At 40.7% G+C, this 18429-nt stretch overlaps 1 protein-coding gene and 1 long non-coding RNA gene across 6 annotated transcripts in view; one reads left to right on the forward strand and one right to left on the reverse strand.

Annotated features, from left to right (window-relative positions):
* Positions 1–3880, forward strand: part of LOC119506764 — a 36862-nt gene extending 32982 nt beyond the window's left edge. The window contains exons 6-7 of the long non-coding RNA XR_005211064.1: positions 3084–3368; positions 3499–3880. This is a non-coding gene — a long non-coding RNA (uncharacterized LOC119506764). The remainder of the gene's footprint in view (positions 1–3083; positions 3369–3498) is intronic.
* ADAMTS9 (ADAM metallopeptidase with thrombospondin type 1 motif 9) overlaps positions 1–18429 on the reverse strand; it is a 158972-nt gene that overhangs the window by 70162 nt on the left and 70381 nt on the right. For all 5 annotated transcript variants that reach the window (XM_037799815.1, XM_037799806.1, XM_037799799.1 and 2 more), the window contains exons 18-27: positions 18255–18384; positions 17570–17696; positions 14516–14726; positions 13851–14015; positions 11894–12058; positions 10273–10392; positions 7595–7699; positions 7301–7468; positions 6437–6706; positions 1304–1465 (exon numbers count right to left, since the gene is read on the reverse strand). In XM_037799815.1, the coding sequence (XP_037655743.1) occupies positions 1304–1465; positions 6437–6706; positions 7301–7468; positions 7595–7699; positions 10273–10392; positions 11894–12058; positions 13851–14015; positions 14516–14726; positions 17570–17696; positions 18255–18384 (1623 nt within the window). The remainder of the gene's footprint in view (positions 1–1303; positions 1466–6436; positions 6707–7300; positions 7469–7594; positions 7700–10272; positions 10393–11893; positions 12059–13850; positions 14016–14515; positions 14727–17569; positions 17697–18254; positions 18385–18429) is intronic.

An 18429-nucleotide genomic window follows, 5' to 3' on the forward strand; every position in this document is an offset into this window, starting at 1 on the left:
CCACAGAATTTGGAAAGCTCTGGTCCACGCTGACAGCAAGCATCGCAGCGAACGCCTGAACTCTCCTGGCTTGGATCCAATTACAGAAGCTTAATCACAGCCCCACAGGACACAACTTTGTGAGGAGTTTTGGGAAACTCATAGTAAACGAGTCTGGAGGCCTGACTCTCCCCCCTTTCCTTTAGCAACGCCCTTCAGAATGACATAACTGTCAGTGAAAGTAAAAAAAAAAAAAAACTGTTATAACTGCCTATGATGACTCGGTTATGTGGATGAAACCAGGACACATGAGCCAGCATTTCGGACGGCCAAGTGTGTGGACTAATGTATCCATCAATCTCATTTGGGTTTTTCCCCCTCTTAGCACTAAGTTTATAAAATAAAACATGTTAACCCTCATGTTTTATTTTATAAATTTTATAGTCAAGACAGAACATCTTGTAAGTTTAAATATGTGGTCTTCTTATGGATTCAAAAGTAGCAAGAAATATTCTTGGTTAATTAAACATAAAACAATAAGCATGTAAGCCCTATATATAATAGAGGCTCAAAACCATATTTAATAAGAATCACAATAATAATTATTTATTATCATTAATCAGTTATCATTAATATTACCATTATTATAACAGTTAATATTAACTGAAGGCCATGTGTTAGGCATTTGACATGTACTAGTTCATATGATAGTTATGAATACTATGAAGTTGCTGCTATTATTACCCCCATTTACAGTTGAGGATATGGACATTTGGCAAAGTTACATTATTTGCCAGGGTCACAAAGCTTGTAAGAGCCAGGGTTGGGAATGGGATCCAGTATTGTTTGCTCCAAATACTCTATTGCCCTTCATCAGTCATAGAAGCCACCTCTTAAAAAGGTAAGAGCTGAAGAATTTCATTTATCTGCAAATATACAGATAATCATTCACTTGCACAATTAAAATGTATCTTCTTTGATAGGAATAGTAACACCTAATCATTCTGGCTTCATCAGGGATTTGGAATATTATTCTATAGAAAAAAGGGTGCAACACACACACCCAAAATCTATACCAGCACTTAATCTGCATTCCTTCCTAACTTTGCTCTGTTACACACGAAAGGCTCAACTGGTAATAAGTACACTTTAAAAATAGTCCAGAAATAAGACAAGTCTCCTAATTAATTAATCCCAAATGAAGAAGCTTTTAATAGTGCTAATTCTTCTTCTTTATAGTAAAATATCAACTACAGTACAGTTTGGTCAGCAAAATTATTCTGTGTTTCTTCCAAATAAATACAAATGGACAGATCCCTCTCACCTCTCCCCAGCTGCCATAAGCCCATTGAGGACAAGGGCCAGAGTCACACGCTCTTTGCTCGTCGGGTTTAATTCTCTCCACACAGTCGTTTGCAGTATATCCGTTTTCATCCTGACACACGACAACACGCCGCTGGGACCCGCCAGCACAGCTACTGGAACACTAAACACATCGGTCCACAAGTTAATCTCCAAATCCATCTCCCTCTGGGGGGGGGGGGAGCAAAAAGCAGCTGGTTGAAAAGTCAGAGACCAATGTAGTGGAAATCATTCTCAGGTCATCCAAAACGGATAAAAAGTAATCCTGAGAACCAGGGAAAGCCCCTTCCCTGGGGTACTTTAATGTGCACATCCTCTAAACACCTGGAGGGCAGAAATGTGGCTTCTCTTCTGGCATGCTTCAGGTGCTCAGTGTATGCTGAATGTGGGATAATGCATAGTGACTTCTGAAGCAGTCACATTTATTGTCCTCCTTGGTCCTCTGCACCTCGAGAGGTACAGAGGTGTTAAATGACACCACAGGTTATTTATAAATTCTTTCCAAAACGTATTTAGAACCAATATTTGACTTCCCTTTCAACACAGGGGTCAAATTACATGCATAATGAATTGGCAGTTGTTGAAATTAAGCCTCTATATTAATTCATTCAATTACTCGAGGATGGCATCATGGAATGACATCTAGACACCATTTCCTAGCAAGTAATGTCCCTTCTTTCCCTTTTCAAGAGCTTTTACTTCCACGGCTAACAGTAGCTCCATTATTTTATTTTTCCTTTTACTTCTCTGATGGAACTTAACTGAATTCCACATCAACAAACCTGTCTTCAGGTGGACTTCCTGCCTAACACTCCCTCTCACAGGTGTCACAGCTTTATGTTAGCATTTCAGCTACTTTCTCACAGAAGCTTCTCATAGCTCTCTTATTTATCTACATCTTAATTGTTTTATTCTTTAATTTCCTTATCATTTCAACCCAATGTGTTTGCTCATATTCCTCACTCAGACCCTTACATTTAAAATCAGTTTGTCTGTAAAATAACCATATAGTCCTCAAAGCAGTGTAATCCCCACAATTATCAAGCTTCACACTGCTTTTGCAACCTTGTTCTTAGCTCCGGGTTCTGATGGCTTATCTATCTTTCTAACTAAACCTAGGTCAAACCAGTGTTCTTTTGAAATATCCTCAAAACACTGCTTCTTGGTGATTAGCTTTTTCCATATGAAGATGTGAATACATTTCGTTGCTCATGGCATTGAGACTCAATTCAACTTCCCTGCCTGTGCTGGTCAAGTTATAAAGGATTTTAAAATGTTGCCAAGTCAGCACCTACACTGTCAATTTATATTGGGTTGGGCTTTTAAAATGTAGTGCAGGATAAGAGATTCACTAATTCTGTCTGAGAAAACATTCAGGTACTTTTTGATTTTCAAAAATTTTACCTGTGTTCTCTGAAGGTTTCTGGTATACTTACTCTGAACTTGACAATATTTATTTTTTCTACTTTAAACAGCTTAGTGCATAACAATAAGCATAAAGAACTATCTGACTATAATTAGCTTTATTTAGGGGCCCAGAATTAAAAATGTTACAAAGGGTTGTAAATTTTTTTAAACAGATTTGTAATAAACATTTTGACCCTTGAACTTTTTTCCCTTGATAATACAATCTTCTATCATTTCTTTATTATTTCACCAGTGAGTTTTATTGCCCCAATAAAATGGTAAGCTTCTTGAAGGAAGAGCTGATCTTACAAATTGTGTCTCTTTATTTCCCACAGTACTGATCACAGGATTTACTGCCCAGCCCAGTCACAGTTGCTGGAAGGAACAGATCTATAAACCATATGCTAACCCCCTCTAATATGGCTGAATGGGACAAGGATGGACACCTGGATTCAAGGCCAACCAATTCACTGGCTGCCCAGTGACTAATACAATGCTTCTAATGAGAATCTGACCCAAGAGCTAGAGATTCTGCTCAGCTGGGGCCAAACAATTGAGCTGCACAGTCTTGAACTGTCTGCACCCAGGACCAACTGGTTTGAGCCTATACACCTCCATAGGTAGGTGAAGTGCTGTATATAAATTTTCTTTCTCCAATTCTATTTCTGCTATCACTTGATCAACAGGGATTTTCAGTTGCAGAATTTCACTTTAGACTTCTTTTATTGACAATTTTCTCATCCTTTTTAGGTGACAACAATTTTCCTAGGTAAATACTTCTTTGAATCAACAAACCCTGAACCTATTAGTGAAGTGTAAATGAGATTCGTCATCCACAATGAACAAAACAAGGAAAAATGGCCTTTAAGGAAGTAGGGGAGATTGTCATCCATCTTTTTCACCTGTCCAGCGTATTTCCCTTATATCTGGCAATAGCAGTCCAATATCCCTTTGAAGAACTATTCCTCTCTCCCAGTGGATGCATCCTGGCAAGACAATCAAACACTCGGCTTTACCCTGACAAAGGGTTGGCAAGTGGCCCAGTGAGGCCAATCGGACTTTCCTAGGAATTGGATTCCTGAGCAGAGTAACTCAGCGGCTGAGACAAAAACTCTTAAAAAAATTGTTTAGTTACCGCTCCATGTAGATCAGTGTTCCAAATCCAGCCTGCCACCTGATTTGGAAAATAGAATTTTACTGGAACACAGCCACACCCTTTTGATTGTGTTGCCTGTGGCTGCTTTCGTGCTATAACAGCAAAGATGACTAATTGCGACAGAGACCATACGGCCCAGGAGGTGAAAATATTTACTATCTGGCCTCTTATAGGAAAAAAAAAAAATGCTGACCTCTGCTCTAGATCCCTGAAGATGCTCTGGCCCCCGCCCTTTCTGGGGCTAAATGAACAGTTTGATTGTTCGTTTTACTTCTACTTGAAGGACTCAGTTTCTTCTCTTTTGTTTGCATCCAGAGACCCCCTAGTTGGTACACATGGGAAACCCTGTATAGGGTTCAAGTTTTGCAGAAATATCCCACAAAATGAGGTTCTAACTCCAGAATCCAATGAAAACTTTGGATTCTCATTCTCTAGTGGTTATAATACTTTTCTGACTTTTCTGCCATGGTCTGTAGTTTGCATACTGCACAATGCACAGGTGCTTGCACATCTAGCACAGGCATCCTAGGGATGGGTCAAGCACTTCAAGCTAGGGCTGAAAAATCATGTTGTCTGGCTTCAGCCCCACTTAATTTTTAAAAAAAGAACCCCCAAACAAAACACAGACATGTTGAAGAAAAGAATGGTATTTGCCCACTGTTGCAAAAAGGTTACCTAATCCTCCCTAATTGGGAACACTGCCTGAGGGTAGAGTCATTCAGTCTTAAAGAAATCCATCATCCCCAAATGTCATCCTAAGTAAGAATAGCTTTAAAGTGTTTAAAAAACAAAACAAAAAAATCTAGTGCCATCAGCAGAATGCACACGTGTGAGTTTTGAATTTTTTCAACCAGGACAAATATGGGATACTGAGTGATTGCCTCCCTGATGGCCCTTTAATTTCTCGGAAATAAAATCTGTCATACCCCAGGCAGAGGGCCTTAAAGTTGCGAGCAATTGAGGAGAAGGAGATGACTGTAGCAACTTGGCAGACATTCTGCAACCAGCACTTCCAGTGGGTGAAAATGCTCAGTGGTTAATTAGTATTCACAGGAAAGTAAATCTAATTTACTAAAACATAACCATGGTGAGAAACAGACGGCTTCCTTCGAATGCTTTTCAGTCCAGAAAAAATTAAACACAATTAGTGGTACTAGAAGGAAACTGATTAGTGCACAATTAAAGAGAAGACACCTGAGTGATTAGTAAACACCTTCTGACTACAAGCCTACCCCTTCCTGCAGTTCCACCAAACATTTCCAGGGTTCCACAATAAATTATCTTTTGGGAACTCTTCTAGCAAAAAAATCAAAACATTCAAAAGAATATTTTTTCCTTTGATATTATTTTTCAAGCTCTCACTAATTTGAAGGCTAATGATAATGTAATAATAAAGATATGCATGGATACACATGCTCGGTGCAAAAGTACTTTATTAGCATCATCTCATTTACTTCTGCCAACAACCCAGGAAAGTAGTAAGTATTGTTAACCGTGTTTTACGGTGAGAAAACTGAAGCTCAGAGAAGAGAGGGGATCTGCTCAAGACCCCAAAGTCTGAAAATGTAAGTCTTTCCATGATCCCATGCATCGCCCCTCAGAGCCTGTGCTGATAACTGTAAGACTGTGGGGCTCCTCCCCTAAGCACAGATCTTACCTAGACTAGCACCCCCCTAATCCAGGACAGTGGCTACTGTAAAAAGGGTTAAGTTTAGCTTCCACATCAAGGCAACGTGGAATAGGGAAAATGGAAACTAGACAAGACTGGCTCAAACAGCTCCGTGGTGAAAGGGAAGGAGAGAGCCCCTGATGGAGAGAGCCCCTGATGTCAGCCCAGAGTTGGCACTCCCAAAGGCGAGCTAGTTAGCTCTCTCAGATAGGCTGTACAATTTAAAATCCCAAAGGCGGGCTAGTTAGCTATCTCTGATAGGCTGTACAATTTAAAATCCCAAAGCGGGGCTAGTAAGCTCTCTCGGATAGACTGTACTCTCTGGAATATCCAGCCAATGGAGAAACAGGGGAGGACTTGTGTGTTAGACTTAGGATACAAATATTGCTATGTTCTTTTGTTTGGCGCACATGCCATGTTTCTGGCTGTGTGTCCGTTCTTGCCATTTGGAGACTCCATTCACTTGGAAAACAGCAAGTAGGAAAATGACTTCAAGAACTCCCTTTTAAAAAAGTTTCTCTGTCCTCTTAATTTCCCTCCAGATGGGAGTTGCCTGTGGCCTCAAGGATCAATCCCCATCACTTTCGCAATGCCTCCCAGGAGGCCATCTTTTCTCACCTGATAGCAATGGCATTTCTCCCCTAACCCCAACCCCTACAGGCATGCAACCAGTATTGTGTAGCATCTTTTCAGAGGCTGCAGTTAATGCATCCCAGTTAACACAAAAACAAATGAAAATACACAATGTCAATCTCTCAGAACAACAAACACTCCCAAGTCATTTCTAGACTGCCCTCCTCTAAACCCTACCTCAAGTGAAAGAAAAGAAAGCAAATTAGCAACAGACTTCAGTGAATACTCACTGCTCCCCAGGGGCCGGTTCTCCACTGGTTTCCCCCAAGCACGTGGGTGCGGCTTGGGCTGGCGCCTCTGGGGTGATAATCCTTGTTCTGGAAAGGGTGCTGAGCTGAGTCACTGTCTGGGGTGCGCTGAGGGCAGGGTGGCATGGAACAGTCCTGGTCAGTTTCCGGGACATAGTCTGGGTTGCACTCGCTCTGATCGATCACGTGGTCACTGTAGTTGACACATACCACTTGCCGGGTGGCCCTACCTTGCCCACAAGTCACGGAGCACTATGTTGAGCATTCAGAAAGAGAAAGGGTTGTCATTTGGTAGTTATTAATCCGTGGTTTTGCATTTTTGGTAAATGGCCCATCACTTACCCACTTGCTCAAGCCAAAAAAACCTTGGAGGCATCCTGACTTCCTCTCTTTTCTTCCCACCCCATATCCAATGCATTAAGAAATCCTGTTGGCTCCGTTCTCAAAATATATCCCCAAACCAGCCCCTTTCACAGTACCCACCCTCACCATCACCGGTCCAGGCCATCACCTTCTCTTGTCTGGACAACTGAAATGGACTTTCAGTGGGGCTCCTGCAATTTGGAAAACTGCCACCCCCTCCCAAGTCTAACATCCACAGATCATGAAACATGACTTTTTTCAAACAAAAGTCAGACCATGTCATTCTCTCCAGTAGCCAATATGGCATTCCTTGCATATCTGACTGAGATGCAGACTTTATATGCTGCACATATATCTAGCAGAATAATTTAAATCACAAACTAAACCCAACTCTGAAATATTACCCATCAACATTGGGAACTGCCACTATACATCCCCCTTCCCCCAAATCCCCTCCCAATTCCAAAGAATCCACCCACTTACAGAACTCCAGTCCAAAGCCTTCCACTGCCCACAGGGGGTCACAGAGCACTCTTCCTTTGCCAGTGGTCTGGGCAGGGTTACACAAGCGCTCTCATCGGCCACAGAGCCATCCTCATCTCGGCAGCTGACGTATCTCATCCGCGAACCTTTCCCACAAGTGGCTGAGCACTAGATATTGGAGCAAAGAAAGCAATGCAGATAGATTATTTGTGGTTGCTTACTGGATCATAACCCCATCTTTACAGTCTTGCCTCCCCTCCCCACTCTTTCTGGTTCCTCCATTCTATTTCTTACTGGAGTCCAAGACCCAAATCGCCATTGGGTTCTAGGCGCACTGGGTCTATTTCCCCTTGGTTCTGGTGCAGCTGGGAGTGGATGACAAGATGGTAATTTACAGTCCTAGATGTGAGAGGGGAGAAAAATGCCCAAGTTACTGTCAAGACAATGCACATTTAAATGTTCATGGTGTATAAAACATAAGGGCTAAGAATTCTAAGAGAAGACCCCACACATCCATTAGATTCTGGCCATATGACATCTCTCATCCCCAATTTTTCCAACCATAAACTGGTTGAGTCATTTTGTGGGTGCCTTGATACAGAGCAGGGGTCTACACTTGATGGTTTTTAAGACCATATTTACCTACCTGTTCTTGTGAAAAGAGAAAAAACATTGTCGAATAACACCTAAGTTGGGGTAAAAGATACTGTTTACTCATTATTGGTACTTTTTTTTTTAAATCTTGAAGGTCAAATTCTGTTTTCACATTCTACTAGTTTTCTAACCAGAATTTGCTCATCATGAATTTGCTTTACCAGTTTATCAAAAGATAATGCCCAAAGCCCCAGAGGTCAAATCTAGATATAAGAGGTGTATTCAATTTGTCAATGCCTGGAATTTATATAATACCCCTCAATCTCCCAGAAAAAATCTCTATAATGAATTGAAGCCAATTCATGTGTAGATAATATTCCCTTATTTTAGGAAATAATGGACCTGCTCACAATTATTCCCAGCCTCAGTGGTCAGCAAATATTCTTTGATTTAATACATAATCACCGAATGCCCGAGATGTACCAGGCATGGTGTGCAGTGCTGCGGGTTTGTTGCTGAATGTGAGGGATGCACCCATGACTTGCAGAGCTCACAAACTGAACGTGAAATTCCTTTACGTGGTACAGACCTCGCCTGTTCCTCTGCCCAATGTCCAAAGAAGCCATGGGGCACTTTTTACAGACTGAAGAAATTATGCACATACTGCAACTATGACAGCTGCCCTGTCATCAAATGGATGCTACAGAATAACTTAGAAATATATGTTTGGAATCTCTAACAGAGTTGCTAAGTCCTCACCTCATGTCTCTCTGTGATGGAATAGCTAACATTTCCCAGGCATTTGTCACTGTGTGGCTCGAAACATTTTGATAAAATGATTTTAAAATCTCTCACAAGAAACTAGTTTGGTTAACTGACCAGCTGCAACCATACGAATGACATTGCTGTACTCCTTTACTCTTTTCGACACTCCTCATCCATCAACACCACATGCTGAAACGCAGGAAACAGAGGGTGCCTGGAATGGAGGCAGTACACGGGCTACTCCCAGCATGAGTTTGGGCACAGTCTGGGTTCAAATCCTGCCTTCAACAATTAGCAGAGCTGGGATGCAGACCTAAGTCTTCTGTTCACATATTCTCTTCACATACATTATGTCAAAACTGAAGGTCCAAACACATACAAATCCTATATGTGTTATTTATTCATTTGTGTTATTGTGTTTTATTTGTGTTTATATGTGCTTTTTATTTATGCAATGTTTATTTATGATTATAAATTTTACTGTTATAAAGGATGCGTAGTACACTATTTGCAAATAACAATAAAATATACAATCCTTTATTGTAAATTCCACATAGCCAATTGATGCTCACAGAATGCTTTTGTTGACTTTTGCTAAACCCTTGAATCTATTGCCTGACTATGGTTGAAAATGCTAAACCAGTGTAGTTCTGACATGAATGTTAGTTGGTATTTCTGTTCATATTTAAGAATAAATTGAAACTGAAACAATGATGTCAAAACTTCACTCAATCATCAATAACATGAATGATTTCTTTACTGAATCAGATTATAGTTTTGAAATATCAGAATAGATCGTTGATTTTTTTTGCTATTCACAATGTAACAGCTACAGATATGAAACTCCTTTACGTTTACTGTGCATTAACATGTTCTCCATTACTTTCTTAAGGCTGGACAATCAACGGAACAACAAATTAAGCCCAGAATTGTAGCTCTGGCTGATAACTGTGGTGTAAAAACTCCCAGCATGACCGATTTGAAGCTACTAACTTGACATCACTGAACACAGAGTGGGGAAGACGTGTGCAGCAGCACACCCTTATACAGTATTTCCAGCACACAGATGCAATAGATGTAACTAACCTCAAAAGCATAGATAATAGTGAGATGTACTAAAATGATCAGGAAGTGATAAATTAAAGTATCAGCTTTGCTTGTCATATAATTAATTTTAGATTTATATTTTTAATTTTTAATAGCGGCTATGTTTAACAATGAGCTCACAAAATTCCTACAGATTTACCAATTGGTTCTTCCTGGCTGGTACCAAGCTGGCTCCAACACACTGCTACCCGAACAGAGGATACCACTTACCAACCTCCAAGTTGAAATCATCAAAAATAATCTAAGTTTAAGAAAGCAAAACCAAACAACCAACATTTGCCATCCAATAAGAGAATCAAACTTATGTGTGTTTAAAATAAACAAGATTAACACACCAGTACATCAAAACACTAAAATCTAAATGTAACAAATAAGTAAGCCTGGACAATTTAATCAACTAGTTGACCTACCTGCACACTAACTTACGAAAGGACTACAGTTTTGACTGTAAGTTTTGGCATCTTAGAGGCCACAGCCAATAAGTGAGTTTGATGAAGGAGACTTACCTGGCTATCAGTAGGTCTAGTTGCTGCGTTGCACTTGCTGTCATCTACCATGGACATATATGACTCAATGATGCATTTCACTGCCCTTAGCTGGTATCCCTGACCACAAGTGACACTGCACTGGGGGAAGGAAATAAAACAAAAGTATACACAATTCAGCTAATCTCTTTTCCTTACTTTCCTCGTAACATTCTGCAAGAGAGAAACATTTCTATCATAGTGGGCCAGGGGGCTAGATCCTAAAGAAATTTGGTTAAAATGGGCAGTCCTGCTCTGTACACATTATATGACCCATTACTATAATGACACTTGGAATTATTTCTGCATTCTATTGGAATTATTTCTGGAGGGGTTCAACTCCTTGACTGGGAGTTACTGGAAGGGAAGACAAGCACTTCTATCATTTGTGCATCTTTCACAGAGTGCCACAGCTGGAATAGGTACTTATCATTATTTGACTCCTGGGAAATTATGCTGAGGATTTCATCAGAGTTGGGCTAGAATCAGGTTGGTATAGACATGGATAAAAAAAATAGGCTTGTCATTTCTAAGAGATGTTATACCCCAAATCTTGACAGTGACCCTGAGCTATGCTCTCCTCCTTTTATTATCCCCTAAAAGTTGTGCAGTTGTAGAGGAAAAGGAGGCAGTATTAAAAGAGTCCTTAGACTCTCCTTATTTACTCCGAGTGATTAGACATGATCAGCCAATCTGACTGGGGATGCTGTGTAACAGAGAGGGGTCAGAAGAGTTTCAACGTTAATGGTAGAAACTGTAATGGTGTGGTAACGAAGCTGCTCCTGTTTACTACATGGACATCTGGAAATGAAGACATAGCCAGAGAACGAACAGGGTTGTGGCTGGGAGAGCCAGTGGAGACCTGCCATTCAAGAGACTACATAAATGACAGCCGGCAGCTGCTCTGCTTCCCTCAGGAACTCAGAGTGCTACTCAAATAGTACCCAGAACACTTTTGCTTCTATATTAGAAAGGACTTAATTCCCAGAGTAGAGGCTTCTCAAATGCAAGCCCAAGGGGGACTTTCACTCTTTCCTTTAAGAATGGTGCAAGTTAAGATGGTGGCACCAACAGACTAGATGACTTGGAAGAGATTCTTTCAAAGCATGATGATTCTGTAACCTTTCATCCAATTTTGAAAACTGACATATTTGATGGAGCCACAGAGGTGAACTTTTGAATTAAATCACTGGGAGCCAAAACAACCCTTCTGAATCCAGTTAAGACCCTCCTGCCAAAGACTGTTGTTGGATAACATTTTATGACAGACCCATAGAGGCTAGCTAGCAGATAACATCAGCCAGACATGAAATCTGCTGTGAATTTGTTTAAATGTGCATGTGCTCAAGCTACGGTTTTAACGCAAAGGTTGAAGACATGCATGTGAGACTGTAAAAGCAGTAATCAGTTTCAGGAGGGTAATTCCCCCTCGGAGGTGGGGCAAAATGTTGCAAGGTTTTGCATGCTTGACCTGGCTGCACAGAGAGTGGAGTGCATGCCACACTGCACAGCAGTTAAATCTCTACGGCTGGAATGCCCTTCTGCAAACCCTCTCCAGATAAGAAGGAAAGAATGTAGTTAAGAACCTTATCATTCAAAATACCTGTCCCCAGGGACCCGCTTGCCAGGATGCACATTCCAGCTGCTGACAAGTCTGCATGGAGGCCGGCTTGGTCTCAGGGTCACACATTCTATCACTTAATCGATCTTCGCCAAACTGACACCAGACCTGGCGGTGCTTATGCCCTTTTCCGCAGGTGACCAAGCACTGTAATGAAAAGCACAGCCAGTCAGGGTCATTTCTGAATGAACGAAGCATTGTGGTTCCTAGGGGTTATGCACTGATTAGCAGGAACAGGTGTGCCCTTTTCCCATAGCAATTCCTCTCTCCCTTAGCAACATATCAATATAACAAGGCTCGTTTTTTTGTTCAATGTTCATTCATTCTTTCAACCATTCTGTATTTCTACAGACTCTGGGCCAGTTCAAGCACAGAATAAGCTCAACATAGCACCATGCTCTAAAATACTGAGAAACAGTATTCATGTTTTTCTAGTAGAGGTGCCAAGTGCAGGGACTTACGAGTTAGACCAACCTTAGTTTTAACCCCAGTACAACCAGCTATGGGATACTGTACAAGTCACATGATCTCTCTGCACCTCAAGTTTCTCATCTATAAAACGGGGATAACAATGTGCAACTAAAAAGGGCTGTGAAAACTAAATGAGCTTTCATTTGCACAAGTGCTCATCACAATGTTCATTCAATATATTCATTTATGTTCACTGCAGAAAATTTGAAAAATAAAGAAAAACATAAAAAATTAGAAATGATTCAAAATCTCACTGCTCATTACCCAATAACAACTGCTGTTAAAATTTTGCTGTTTTCTTCCCAGTCTTTATATCTAAGAAACATTGGACTGTACTGAATTTATAGTTTGCTCTCCCCCACCCTGATTTTATTCAGTATTCTTACAAACGTCTGTTTCTTAATTTGAAATACTCGAATTAGTATTAGCTATCTGAGTAAAACTTACTCCTTCTTCCTCCTTTCATCTTTTAAACCAAATACTAGCATTTAAAGCAAAGGCAGTTTGTTATCATAGAGCTAAGCAATAGGTTTGCTGTTGATTTGTCCAGGAATCAAACACTGTTGATCACAGGCACTTTTATTTGTCTACCATTTTGGGGCTGTTAATAATATCTTTTTTAAGAGTCACTCTTTGATGTTGAAAGTAAACTGTTTATATTGCATTTATTTGGGTGGGATGGGGTATGGACATGGCTATAGGAACTGTATAAGGGATCACTCTTTCTTTCCCCAGATTCCTGACTTGACCCATAAGTAAAGGAACTTCTGTTCCCCATCCACTTGCTCCCCATTATGGAAGGTGGAGTGAGTCACCTGCTTCGTGAGAATCATGCTGGGCTATGTTAAATGCAGGCCATTTTCATAGACAGTGTTAATACTACCAGGAAAGCAAGAAAGAGGGTACACCTTTCTCTTGCTCTCCTGGGGCCCCCGGTGCCAAGCAATGGAGGGTTTGCTTTGTGCTTCATTGAATAAGCAATGAGAAAGGCACAAATCTGGAACACTCAGCCTGATCCTTTCTCTTTGTTCCAGCTTTTGCACTGGCAACTGGATGGGTAAATCAGATAGGCTACTCACTGGGGTCTAATTTTCTTATTTCAAAGCCAAGGAAGTAAGGAAACATTACTTTCGACTTCAGATCCAAGCCAGCATGGCTTTACAATTAATAAAAACATGATTTCCTTTTAGCAACTCGGCTAGGTCTTAAAGGGGAGGAAAGACGAGAGACTGGCACTCCCAAATCACCATGAGATGCTACTATGGTGGGAGACCAAACCAAGCCCATTGTGTCACTGAGGTCAGCAGTGGACAATCTCTCTCATCCAGTATAGTCATGTGCAGGGGCTGCTGTTTTCTCAGAGAGGTGGGAGAAAGGCACAGTGGGTTTAGCCTAGAACAGGCCAGGAGACGCCCAGAATTAGAGCATCAGAGATGACCTAAGGGAAATAACAGCCCTCCCATCTCACCTCTGACCAGTCTCCCAATTTCCAGTGTGGACAAGGGAACTCACTGCACCCCTGAATGGTGACTTTCTCCTGATGAGTGCATTTACTGTCATCCAGTACATCATTTAGGGTGTTGACACAAACAGCCCTTCTCCTCTGGGTTCCACCATCACAGCTTTTAGAACACTGTAAGAACAAAAAGTAAGTAAAACTGTTACTGAGTTTCCTTATAAGGCACGCTCAAGATCCTAGAAATGCTGACTCTTCCAGCCCATAAGAGAAAAACAAACAAACAACCCTGGCCAACTCTAGTTAATATTCTGGGGATGTGTGTTCATGTTATCAGTTTATTCACTAGGTTTATGTTGAAGTCAACATTAGTGGGCCAGGGAAAATAAAGCTAGAAATGGCTTGTAGGATATGGAAAAAATTCTTGGTTCAGTGTTGTTCCACCACTCTCAACTTTCCACATGCCATGTCTATGTCAGACATTACAAATCAATCATGATACTCTTACGTGCAGAGCTTGAATGGGGTCAGGCAGTATAAATCAATCGTGGCACTCTTTTACTCTTTCTGTGTAGCCTAAATGGGAGTTCTCACCACAAAGCTGCAAGCAGCCAGCATCAAACTGATCAGATCTGGCATTCAAGAGGAAGACCCACTTTGAGTGTGAACCGACTTACTTCAGTCCAAGCAGAGTACCGCCAGCCACCCATGTTACATTCTCCTGAGCATTTTTCCCGGTTGCTTGGTCTAGGGTAACTGCTGCAGAAACTGTTATCAACCTTCTCGGTCTTCCCATCCAGCCTGCTATATTTCGCACAGTAGATGTCTAATGTGCGGTAACCCAAGCCACAGTGGGCACTGCATTCACTCCTGCTGCCAACATGCCACCTATGCATAAACAACGGGCAGAAACCACCATTTTCTGTTAATATATATATGCCTAATCCATACTTGAATAGGAGTTGAGTTCTTTTTTCTTCCTAAATTCAAATACCATGAAACCAAAAGCTACAGTCAGTCACTAAGATCAAATTTTAAACCAATGTGTCCATGTATCTTTCATGGCAGCCAATGTGCACAGCAGTCACAGAATGACAGAGAGAGGTTCTATCTTTCTGAAGATACTCCCCTGATACAGTGAATCTGAAATTCAAGCAGCCAAAAAAAAAAAAAAAATTGAAATTCAACAGAGCAAAAAAAAAAGGCAATTTTATATTTAAAGGGTTCATGCAACCCAGCATTTCATTTAACAAGCAGACTTCTTCCTTTTCAGTGCTGGCAACTCACCTTAGGAAACCTACTTAATGTGAGCCTGTGCTAGAAAGTGCTAAGGAAGTGCTAAAGGAACATTCCATGAATGAATAAAGGGATGAATAATTTGGACTACATTAATTGTGGATTTCAAGAGGGCTAAGCCCTGTATACATTACTGTCTATAAATAAAGACTGTAAGTTTCTTGAAGAGTGGATGACATTCTATACACCTAGATTATACATTTTAAAAATTAGAGTCGAGTCTATAACTTTTCGTCACCTTTGTATTCCCAGTACCAATAATGAAACTTTCTTGGCACACTGTAGGTGCTCAGTATGTGTCGATGAACTGATTGCTTCTTTTAATGTCCCAGGAATATGGTCAATGTTTAAATTAAAAAAGAAAAAAAAAATAAAATGCTCAAACTTCATGGAACAGTCTAAATAAATGAGCTTGAAACATTCTTTGTTGATTAGATTTGGTAATTCCCAAAAGGATTACATTTTGTTCCTTTGAATTTATTCTCAGTTGCTGATCCTCCACTGCACGGAAATCGAATGGTTTACTGATTACTCATGCTCCATGAATTCTTCCATGCACACCGGTCTGGGAGAAGACCCTTAGGATGAAAGGAGGAATACTGGCCATATGCTTATCTTGGAGTTTCTTACTAGTGTCCCGAAGTAGGTCAGAGCTGACCATCTGGCAAGTAAAGTGGGCTACTGAGATTTTCCATTAGTGTGACACAGTATTTTTGGATTTTGCTCTAACCCAGAACATTTAAATGAGCTGTTGTAAAACAATGTTTTATCTCATCCTGTCACAGTTTAATCCGGACAGACTCTCACTTCCCTAAGGAAGTGAGGCAAAAAGGTGGACCAATTCAACAGAGGCATCTGGAACTTTCATCTGCCCTTCGATACTTGGCTACCTTCTCTTTGCCTTCATCACCATTTCCTTGTGGAAAGGTTATTTTCCATCCTGGATAAGGGCTGGATAAGGAAGGGAGGCATCCTGTCACTGCACAGAAAACACCTCAGGAGTGCAGGCTGGAAAAGTCCAGTAGAGTCTCCTGAGAGGAACACAGTCCCTGAAATACGAGCAGAGAACCTTGAAGTGTCTGTGGAAAGGGCAGAAAGCCTTCCTTAGGCTCAATTTGTCTTTGTATGTTTTTCTGTTATCTTTACTTTCCCAACAATCTGTAAAAGTCAGTATGATACATGTTGATAAACACCAGCTTCTATTTAATTTCAGGCATGAGCATGTACCTGTCTAGTTATGAGGCTTTACAAGCTAATTCTAAACTCTTATTTTCTTTTCCTACCTCTAAGTTCTGTCACTTCTACCACACCCAAAGACATGGCTGTGATTCCTTCACCTTCATTTCTTTAACTAGTCAGAACTGCTATTATCATCCAACCCTGTTCTCTGAGCTGCTGTCCTCATTTGCTCTTAGCAGAGTTTAATTTTTTTAAGAGTTAAGTATTTAAAAAAACGAGGCCTTCTCAAAATGAGGAATTTAGAATAGGCATTTTGACATATCTACTATATGAAATGAAAAAACTTGAAGCCCTGGCTTTATCTAGGTATCAGAAGATGATTTTTAATAAAAATCAGCTATGGAATAAGGAAGGCTTGGGTGCAAATGCAAACTCTAGCACTTATTAGCCAAGTAACCTCACAGCGCCTCGGCTCCCTCATCTGTGAAATGGGAGGAAACAGGATTCATTTTATAGAACTATGAGGAGGACTAAGTGAGGTAAGGCACGTGCAGCACTTAACATACATCACAGGCACTCAATAGTAGTTATTACGACTGTGATTGTTTTATTATTATTACTATTACTATTTTATTATCATCCTCAGCGTATTATTCTCCAAGTTCCAAGTATCATGCAACACCACATAAACTAGTAATACAAAACTTGCAGAGAAATCCACTTGAGAACTTGTGCATAAACCTACATAAAAGCCTCATGGATTCAAGGCCATCTTTCAATGCATCGGGCAGCCAAGGCCACTTTGATAGGATTTGGCATGGTGACACGGAACCTGTAAAATGCTTAAGTGTTTACTTTGCCATTTATGAATGACGAGACTTCAACACATTCTCATACCACTCTATGCTGATAATTTCTCTTCTGCAAAAGGAAGACGAAGCACTGAGGATGGTAATGCAACTCCCAAGGATAATACTTACTGATGAGTTGTGAGGATCAAATGAGAACATTTTTTTTTTTTCCAAGCACCATACTCTATTACTATTTTTAATTCTTAGGAGAAGAACAAAACATCTGCAGGCCTATATCCTGAATAATCGGTTCCAGAGGAAGGGAGAATTGGCTCATGCTTATTTCACTGAAATGCAAGGAAAAGAACTGGAGACCAACATCCCCTCCTTCTGCTCCTCACACGCAGAGACCTCCCACAAAACCCTCACAACTTGGTAGTAAACAATGAGGGAACGAGGCCTCACCTCAGTTCACAATCTGTGCCACAGGGTTCAGTAACAGGTCCTGGCTGGGGCAGGTGATTGCATCTTTGATCAGAAACTGTAAGCTGGTCAAATTCCCTGGTGCAAACAGGTTTTCGTTTACGCTCCCCTAAGCAGGGAGGGAAAAAAAAAAATTCAGAGAAAGTACCCTATTCCATCAAGTATTTAGACCACGGATTGGCAAAGTTTCCTATAAAAAGTAAGTATTTTCGGTTTTGCAGGCCATACTCTCCCTGTTGCACCTGCTCATAGACAAGGCATAAATGTATGGGTATGGCTGAGTTCTAATAAAACTTTATTTACCAAAGCAGGCTGCAGACTAGATTCAGGCCACTGGATATAGTTTGCCAACCCTCAATTAGGACAAAGGGAAATGAAAGAAACAATATGTAATACGACTACTAAATCCATGTCTCTGGGGAAAGTAAAGTGGCAGAGATGGATTCTGCTTGACTTCATGTGTACAAACCTTTTTTTAGGATAAGGAAACTCAACACAATTTTAATCCCTTAAAAAGCTCAACTCATCAGCCAAAAATGACCAGACTGATTCAGAGAAAGGAGATTAGAGAAAGCAGGCAGATTGAAAGATTTATAGGTTGCATGAATTTGGCAGTTTCTTAAAAAAGTGAATTAAAAAAACCAAAACTCAACCGCAAAACAGATACCTTGGCAGGGCTTGCTGCATGCTGTCCAGGGCCCGTGGCTATTCCAGTAAAATTGCTGAGGTTTATCTTCAATTGGAATATTGAAAGAATAGCGTACATCGGGGTTGTGTAACTTTCCCACCGACAAAACCTGGAATGTGCAAACAGAATGGAGTGGCTGTTTGCATGCCCCATG

This window comes from Choloepus didactylus, chromosome 1, assembly GCF_015220235.1.
Source record: "Choloepus didactylus isolate mChoDid1 chromosome 1, mChoDid1.pri, whole genome shotgun sequence".
Taxonomy (NCBI): domain Eukaryota; kingdom Metazoa; phylum Chordata; class Mammalia; order Pilosa; family Megalonychidae; genus Choloepus; species Choloepus didactylus.